This window comes from Eucyclogobius newberryi, unplaced genomic scaffold (genome assembly GCF_026437365.1).
Source record: "Eucyclogobius newberryi isolate DKJ021-1_F unplaced genomic scaffold, fEucNew1.0.hap1 SCAF_20, whole genome shotgun sequence".
Taxonomy (NCBI): domain Eukaryota; kingdom Metazoa; phylum Chordata; class Actinopteri; order Gobiiformes; family Gobiidae; genus Eucyclogobius; species Eucyclogobius newberryi.
In genome coordinates this window covers 4993666-5003361 of record NW_027315835.1, presented here as the reverse complement: position 1 = coordinate 5003361, position 9696 = coordinate 4993666, and the positions used below count along the sequence as shown (strand labels likewise).

Genomic DNA, 9696 nt, shown 5'->3' with positions numbered 1-9696 from the left:
CAAAACTATTGCTTAATATTCATCTTGCCTTTCATCATTAGAGGCGCTTCTATTAGATCATCGGTGTCAAACTCTGGCCCGCCTAACATTTCAAATTTATATTAAAAAAAATATGTTATTATTATTCTTTTTTCAAATCGATTCATAGAACTGTAGTTACATCCGTAACCGTTTTTATCGCTAAAACTACGCGCCCCTCCCCCACGGGGCTCTGCTGCACTGCTGTGTGAGCTGCCCCTCCCCCACGGGGCTCTGCTGCACTGCTGTGTGAGCTGCCCCTCCCCCACAGGGCTCTGCTGCACTGTGTGAGCTGCCCCTCCCCCACAGGGCTCTGCTGCACTGCTGTGTGAGCTGCCCCTCCCCCACGGGGCTCAGCAGTGTGAGCTGCCCCTCCCCCACAGGGCTCTGCTGCACTGCTGTGTGAGCTGCCCCTCCCCCACAGGGCTCTGCTGCACTGTGTGAGCTGCCCCTCCCCCACAGGGCTCTGCTGCACTGCTGTGTGAGCTGCCCCTCCCCCACGGGGCTCAGCAGTGTGAGCTGCCCCTCCCCCACAGGGCTCTGCTGCACTGCTGTGTGAGCCGCCCCTCCTCCATGGGGCTCAGTTTATGACAACAAACGTTTTGTAATTTTTATTTTAATCGATCCAGTAAAACAGCGTAGGCTATATAAAGCTATTTATTTCTTATATTTTTGATAGTGTTATGTTTTACGTTATGTTCGGCCTGCGACCCAAATGAGTTTGACACCCCTGTATTAGAGTCTCCACAGAAGCGACCTGTAAGCTGACTTTACCCCGACTGAAATAAACTAGCCCGGGTTTAGTCCTGGTTTAGACCAGGTTTAGTCCTGCTTTAGACCAGGTTTAGTCCTGGTTTAGGCCTGGTTTAGCCCTGGTTTAGACCAGGTTTAGTCCTGGTTTAGCCCTGGTTTAGCCCAGGTTTAGTCCTGGTTTAGACCAGGTTTAGTCCTGGTTTAGACCAAGTTTAGACCTGGTTTAGTCCTGGTTTAGCCCTGGTTTAGCCCAGGTTTAGTCCTGGTTTAGACCAGGTTTAGACCAGGTTTAGTCCTGGTTTAGTCCTGGTTTAGCCCTGGTTTAGCCCAAGTTTAGTCCTGGTTTAGACCAGGTTTATTCCTGGTTTAGACCTGGTTTAGACCTGGTTTGGACCAGGTTTAGTCCTGGTTTAGCCCTGGTGTCTCACTGTCGTACACAATATTTTTCTCTACTTTAAGTTTGTCCTCTTCTTGTCTCTCGTCTCTCGTCAGAAAGACTCTCTGTGAAGCTGAGCGAGTACGGCCTCATCGTCCCCTTCAGCACCGACTCAATGGGGCGATACTTGTCCCACGTGGTCTCGTCCGGCGACCCCGTCCCCGAGCCCGCCCTCAACCCCAACTCGGCGAGAACCCGGCGTAGGCGAGCGCAGCGGGACCTGCCCTCCTCCTCGCCCTCGCTGCCGCCCTCGTCCCACCTCTTCTTCAACGTCACCGTCTTCGGGCGAGAGCTGCACCTGCGCCTCCGGGCCAACAGGAGGCTCGTGGCGCCGGGGGCCTCCGTGGAATGGCAGGAGGACTTCGAGGAGAAGTCCAGAGAGCGGATCCACGGCGACTGCGTCTTCACCGGCGACGTCAGCGACATGCCTGAGGCCGCCGTCGCCATTAGCAACTGCGATGGACTGGTGAGTACGCGCTACGCCAACAAGGTCATCGTGGGCGTGAGGCTCCATGTGATGTCATCGTTCTGGTGTCATGGAGTTTCAGAATGATGATGATGATGATAGTGATGATGATGATGATGTAATGATGATGAGGATGGTGATGATGATAGTGATGATGATGATGATGATGATGATAATGATGATGATTTTAGTGATGATGGCGATAATGATGATGACGATGACGATAATGATGATGATGATGATTTTAGTGATGATGATGATGATGATGATAATGATGACGGTGACGATAATGATGATGATGATGGTGATGATGATGATGATGATAGTGATAGTGATGATGATGATGATGATGATAATGATGACGATGACGATAATGATGATGATGATGATGATGGTGATGATGATGATGATGGTGATGATAATGATGATGATAGTGATAGTGATGATGATGACGATGACGATAATGATGATGATGATGATGATGATGATGATGATGATTAGTGATGATAATGATGATGATGATAATGATGACGATGACGATAATGATGATGATGATTATGATGATGATGATGATGATGATGATGACAATGAATAAATCACTTCTCTTTTTAGCTAAATTCCAAATATATTTATCTTTACTGTATTTTAGTTCAATGAGTCGTGCGACCTGTAGGGGGCGCTTTAAAGCCTCTGAATGTGCTTTAAGGGTTTGTACGAGCCAAAAACCTTCTTGATTGTTCAGAACTTGTAGCTCAGTGGTAGAGTGCTCATCTTCTCATCTGAAGGTCGCTCAGGAAGAGTGTTCAGATCCACTGGCCCGCAGGTTGGTGGTGCGAGCCTCATGTGAATACTGCCGTTGTGCCCTTTGGCAAGGCACTTAACATGACTCGCCTGACTCTGCGAATACCGGTGTGTGAATGGGTGATTCATTCCTTGATTTAAAGCACTTTGAGTACCTTGACGGTAGAAATGTGCTATATAAATGTGACCATTTAACTTGTGTTTGTTGTAGGCTAATGCTAACGGCTATAGAGAATAAAATGCAGCGGACTAGATCTGGAGTTCTTCAAATCGTAGCCGAATGCTAAGTGGTTGATAGTGTGAGCATCGATTGCTGCCTCAACCTGTTTTTATGTCCACGTTTTGAACTACCATATTTTCCGGACTATAAGTCGCACCAGCCAAAAAAATGCATAATAGAGAAGAAAAAAACATGCATAAGTCGCACTGGAGTATAAGTCGCATTTTTGGGGAAATATATTTGATAAAATCCAAGAACAGACCTTTCATCTGGAAACGCAGTTTAAAATAATAACAGTTTAGTGAACATGGTGAATAGGTGTACGTATGCTAACGCTAACACCTTCAGCTACATGACGTATGCTAACGCTAACACCTTCAGCTACATGACGTATGCTAACGCTAACACCTTCAGCTACATGAGGCACAGACAGAACTGTGGTAAGTGTCTGGTATGTTAACGTAACATATGAACAGTTATTCAGATAACTATAGCATAAAGAACATGCTAACAAGTTTAACAAAGCATCAGTTTTACCCCAAATCACTAAATCCACTGAATTCTTCTTCCTCTGTGTCACTTCTAAACAACTCCACAAACTCCAGAGGAAGAGGAAGTGCAGATTCTTCTTCTGCGTCGCTCAGAGCCTAGAGCGCCCTCTTGTGGTCGTCAGTGTGAAAATAACGAATAATATCACATATAAATTGCTCTGGAGTATAAGTCGCACCCCAGACAAAACTATGAAAAAAGGTGCGACTTATAGTCCGGAAAATACGGTAAAATGAACTGATAAAACGCCTTTCTTTGCCTTTTTTTTGCCCGTTGTCGCGCTCAAATCAACATTTTGCGGTAAAACAGAAACTGAAAGTAGTTTCTCAGTTGTTGTTGCAGAGTTTGCGTTTGGCAGGGGGAGATAAAGGACACTACAACTCAACACAACAATTCATTTCCTCTAGAAACAGACTCAGAAACATCTTATTGAAGGAGAGAAAGGTCATGAGTTGAGCTGTGCGTCTGTGTCAGTGATAAATGTGAGCGTAACTGCAGTTTTCCTGTTGTTCATCTGGTTTTCCACAACTGTTTACTTGAGTTTCCTTTTTGAGACATCCGGTATGAACTCATTTTAGTTGCAGACCTTTGTATTTGTCACTAGACTGTAGTGACTCTTCCACATTTTAGTCGTGTTTTGAGCTCGAACAGGAGACAATGTCGTAACTCACCCCCCTCTCTCACACAGTTGCTCAAATTCAGAATGTTGCGATTTTTACAAGTTGAATTCGATGTCATAATTTTAGCTTTTGACCGTAAATAACTAAACTAAAATGTCCACAAAGGCTTAACCGTGTGTGTGTTTGGGTCGATGTTGTTTCTGCGTCTGCTCTCGTCCCTGCATCCTCATCCTTTTGTCTGACCCCCCTCGCTGTCGGTCAATTGTACTAGTTTAGGTTCTAACTTGTTTTTAAAGCGCTCGATGGCTCTGCTGCTGCTTCAGTGGCTGATTTGTCAAGACTAAACTCTTCTCCTCGTTCCCTGAAGTCTTCAGCTCATTACTTCTGATCACTCTCCTCATTTCACCTTCAAACTGCTTTCTCTGTTGTGGCAGCTAAAGTTTGGAATAGCTTCCTATTCCTTATAAATCTGGCTGACGTTTATTCCTTCAATCATTCATTTATGTAGTTATTTATTCATTTATTTATTTATGTATCCATTCATTCATTCATTCAGTCATTTTTTTATTTTATTTTATTCATGTTTATTATTATTATTTCAAATATATTGATTCATTCATGCATGTATTTATTTAGATTTTGTTTTATTTTGTTTATTTTATTCATCATTTTTATGTATTTATTTTGTAATGTATTTTATTTATTTTATTTATTTTATTTATTTTATTTATTTTATTTATTTTATTTATTTTATTTATTTTATTTATTTTATTTATTTTATTTATTTTATTTATTTTTATTTAAAGCTGCATAACTTGTGCAAAACAAAACTCACAGAAGGTACAGAAGGAAATACACTGTAAAATTAAACCATTTCCATCAATAATACTCTTTATTCATAAATAAATAGTTCCATTTTTGCTGTGCGAGAAGACGTTGATCTTTGTGTTTGTTGTGGTCAGGCCCAGATTTCACCATAAACCAGCTCCAGAGTCTCTGTCCGGAATGTTCCACAGTGCGGCATTCAACGTAACTAGTTTACTGTATTTTATATAGAAATACAGCAGCTACAGCAACAGTTTTTTCTTCATTTTCCTGGTTTTATTCCTTCATTTTTGCTTTATATTTTGATCTTGCTGTGTTTTTAGATGTTCCCGAGTCCTTGTTGAGCACTTTTGTCTTCTCTGTGGTGTTTTTCTCATGAAATAAGTACAAATAAGTGTCATAATACTGGTATCGAAACTCTGATACCAATATCGTGGTATTTTGAACGAGGTCGCGGTGTTGATTTTCCGCACGTGGAGATTGGCCCGTCCTGCGGCGACAGCAGAGGGCAGCACTAAGCCTCTGAGCGCCCGCGTAAATACAGCATAAATGACCGATTTAAACGATTATATCTGTGAAAAGTGACGAGAGATAAATTCAGTATTTTTGGATTTTGTTGTTGATTGATCTAAATAATTGCAGCTTTTGTATGTTTGTGTTGTGCCGTCCTAATCTCAACCTTTTGTTCAACGTTTCCCCTTTAACTCGTGCCAAATGCGTTGAAAATATGTGCATTCATGTATTTATTTTGTCATTTCATCCTACACTGCGTTTAGAGCAATTCATGCCTTCTAACCCGACATTTGACCCCATATTGCACCTCTCGCGCCTGCACTCTGCTTTTATCTGCAGAAATAGCCACTTAGCAGAGTTTTCTGTCGGTTCTGGACGGTGACATAAGGCCTGTAATAAAGGGGTCTAGTCTGCGTCGTAACACGTTCATTTGAGCAGAGGTAAATGGGCACCTGGCGGAAGGAGACGTCTGCCGCGCCACCAAACGTATAGACCCCGGGTGACGTGGGGAATGGGTCGAGAAGGGGAAAACGTTGGTCTTGGGCTGATGATGTTTGTCCTGGTTGTTTGTGGAGCTCATAGTGTGAAGTCGACACCATGACTGACATGTGGACGATGGAAGAAATCAAACATGGACTCAACTTGGAAATGGACAAATTGTACATGAATTGGACAGAATGGAACTCATATCATGGACCTTGTTTGACTTAACCATTTATTTATTTATCCATCCATCTATCTATCCAATTATCTTTTATTTTATTTAAGTTTTATTTTATTCATGTTTTTCTTTTTCTTTGCTTTTTTTCAATTTACATATATATACTTTAAAAAAAAAACATATTTTTATTTGTATTACAATTATATCATATTTTTTCATTATTATTTAAAAAAAATCATTTATAAATTGTTTTTGATTATTTTTTTCAATTGGACAACCTGGAACTCACATCTTGGACCTTGTATGACTTAACCATTTATTTATCCATCTATCAATCTATCCATCCATCTTTTATTTTTTGTTTTATTTTTCTTATTTTTGTCTTTTATATATTTTTGTCTTTTATATATATTTTTTTGATATTGTATTTGTGTTTTTTTTATTCAAGTTATATTTTAATTTTATTTTTTCATCTATAATTATCTTAATTTTTTTTTTTTTTATTTATTTTTTGTCTTTGTACATTGGAATTGTGATTTTCTTCAGAACATAATTATATTGACACAAGCAGCCAAATTAAACACATTTTTTGTATTCTTGTAGATTAAACTGAATTGACTCATTGTTGTGACATACAATTCTTATTTCTACGTTTATGTTGTGATTATTATTCTAAATGTACGAGTAACTTTTCTGCGTATGTACTTTCCATCAAAAACAAAGTTACACAGTTCACCTTAAAGAACCAAAGATTTAGTTGTTTTTATATGTGTAACTTTAGTGTTCTGATTTATCTTCTTCTCACGTCTTAAAGTTTAACTCCACTCAAGAGCACTCAACCTGATTACGGACGAGTGCCGACGCCCACTTATGCGTCTGAAAGCTTTATTCAAACGAGAGAATAAAAGAAAAAAAAGGCCCAGTATTCACTCTAATAAAGTGCTTGTGACGGGACCTCGTGTTTCTCTAATTATCACTTCGTTTGGTGGGATCGTTTTCATCATCGTTTTTACACCAGTTTGTGAAGAAAAATTGAAGTTGAAAGTTGAAAATAACAGGAAGTAGAAACAGAATCCCTCTGTGATGTCATCAATAGGCGACATTGTGTGGAAAACATTTAGAGACAAATTAGCAGCTTTTTCTGACAGTTTGAACGAGCTCTGGCTTTATTATTACTGTCGTGGAGTAACTGTTGCAGGGTAACTGTTGTGGAGTAACTGTTGTGGAGTAACTTTTGTGGAGTAACTGTTGTGGAGTAACTTTTGTGGAGTAACTGCTGTGGAGTAACTTTTGTGGAGTAACTGTTGTGGAGTAACTTTTGTGGAGTAACTGCTGTGGAGTAACTGTCGTGGAGTAACTGTCGTGGAGTAACTGTTGTGGAGTAACTGCTGTGGAGTAACTGTTGTGGAGTAACTGTTGTGGAGTAACTGTTGTGGAGTAACTGTTGTGGAGTAACTTTTGTGGAGTAACTGCTGTGGAGTAACTGTCGTGGAGTAACTGTCGTGGAGTAACTGTTGTGGAGTAACTGCTGTGGAGTAACTGTTGTGGAGTAACTGCTGTGGAGTAACTGTCGTGGAGTAACTGTCGTGGAGTAACTGTTGTGGAGTAACTGCTGTGGAGTAACTGTTGTGGAGTAACTGCTGTGGAGTAACTGTCGTGGAGTAACTGTCGTGGAGTAACTGCTGTGGAGTAACTGTTTTGGAGTAACTGTTGTGGAGTAACTGTCATGGAGTAACTGCTGTGGAGTAACTGTTGTGGAGTAACTGTTGTGGAGTAACTGCTGTGGAGTAACTGTCGTGGAGTAACTGTTGTGGAGTAACTGTTGTGGAGTAACTTTTGTGGAGTAACTGCTGTGGAGTAACTGTCGTGGAGTAACTGTCGTGGAGTAACTGTTGTGGAGTAACTGCTGTGGAGTAACTGTTGTGGAGTAACTGCTGTGGAGTAACTGTCGTGGAGTAACTGTCGTGGAGTAACTGTCGTGGAGTAACTGTCGTGGAGTAACTGTTGTGGAGTAACTGCTGTGGAGTAACTGTTGTGGAGTAACTGCTGTGGAGTAACTGTCGTGGAGTAACTGTCGTGGAGTAACTGTTGTGGAGTAACTGCTGTGGAGTAACTGTTGTGGAGTAACTGCTGTGGAGTAACTGTCGTGGAGTAACTGCTGTGGAGTAACTGTTTTGGAGTAACTGTTGTGGAGTAACTGTCGTGGAGTAACTGCTGTGGAGTAACTGTTGTGGAGTAACTGTTGTGGAGTAACTGTTGTGGAGTAACTGTCGCGGAGTAACTGTTGTGGAGTAACTGTTGTGGAGTAACTGTTGTGGAGTAACTGTCGCGGAGTAACTGTTGCGGAGTAACTGTCGCGGAGTAACTGTCACGGAGTAACTGTCGTGGAGTAACTGCTGTGGAGTAACTGTCGTGGAGTAACTGCTGTGGAGTAACTGTTGTGGAGTAACTGCTGTGGAGTAACTGTTGTGGAGTAACTGTTGTGGAGTAACTGTTGTGGAGTAACTGCTGTGGAGTAACTGTCGCGGAGTAACTGTTGCGGAGTAACTGTCGCGGAGTAACTGTCGCGGAGTAACTGTCGTGGAGTAACTGCTGTGGAGTAACTGTCGCGGAGTAACTGTTGCGGAGTAACTGTCGCGGAGTAACTGTCGCGGAGTAACTGTCGTGGAGTAACTTTCGTGGAGTAACTGTTGTGGAGTAACTGTCATGGAGTAACTGTCGTGGAGTAACTGTTGTGGAGTAACTGTTGTGGAGTAACTTTCGTGGAGTAACTGTCGTGGAGTAACTGTCGTGGAGTAACTGTCATAGAGTAACTGCTGTGGAGTAACTGTCGTGGAGTAACTGTTGTGGAGTAACTGTTATGGAGTAACTGTTGTGGAGTAACTGCTGTGGAGTAACTGTCGTGGAGTAACTGTTGTGGAGTAACTGTCGTGGAGTAACTGTCGTGGAGTAACTGTTGTGGAGTAACTGTCGTGGAGTAACTGTTGTGGAGTAACTGTTGTGGAGTAACTGCTGTGGAGTAACTGTCGTGGAGTAACTGTTGTGGAGTAACTGTTGTGGAGTAACTGTCGTGGAGTAACTGTCGCGGAGTAACTGTTGTGGAGTAACTGTCGTGGAGTAACTGTTGTGGAGTAACTGTCGTGGAGTAACTGTCGCGGAGTAACTGTTGTGGAGTAACTGTCGTGGAGTAACTGTTGTGGAGTAACTGTTTTGGAGTAACTTTCGTGGAGTAACTGTTGTGGAGTAACTGTCGTGGAGTAACTGCTGTGGAGTAACTGTTGTGGAGTAACTGTTGTGGAGTAACTGTCTTGTTGTGGAGTAACTGTTGTGGAGTAACTGTTGTGGAGTAACTGTTGTGGAGTAACTGTCGTGGAGTAACTGTTGTGGAGTAACTGTTGTGGAGTAACTGTTGTGGAGTAACTGTCGTGGAGTAACTGTCGTATAGTAACTGTTGTAGTAACTGTTGTGGAGTAACTGTCGTGGAGTAACTGTTGTGGAGTAACTGCTGTGGAGTAACTGTTGTGGAGTAACTGCTGTGGAGTAACTGTTGTGGAGTAACTGTCGTGGAGTAACTGTCGTGGAGTAACTGTTGTGGAGTAACTGTCGTGGAGTAACTGTCGTGGAGTAACTGCTGTGGAGTAACTGTCGTGGAGTAACTGTCGTGGAATAACTGTTGTGGAGTAACTATCGTGGAGTAACTGTCGTGGAGAAACTGCTGTGGAGTAACTGTCGTGGAGTAACTGTTGTGGAGTAACTGTTGTGGAGTAACTGTTGTGGAGTAACTGTTGTGGAGTAACTGTCGTGGAGTAACTGTCGTGGAGTAACTATCGTGGA

At 42.0% G+C, this 9696-nt stretch overlaps 1 protein-coding gene across 1 annotated transcript in view; it reads left to right on the top strand.

Annotated features, from left to right (window-relative positions):
• The first annotated feature begins 1270 nt into the window (after positions 1 to 1270).
• adamts14 (ADAM metallopeptidase with thrombospondin type 1 motif, 14) overlaps positions 1271 to 9696 on the top strand; it is a 208427-nt gene continuing 200001 nt past the window's right edge. The window contains exon 1 of the mRNA XM_072456808.1: positions 1271 to 1673. Coding sequence (XP_072312909.1) covers positions 1323 to 1673 — 351 coding nt within the window. The 5' untranslated portion in view covers positions 1271 to 1322. The remainder of the gene's footprint in view (positions 1674 to 9696) is intronic.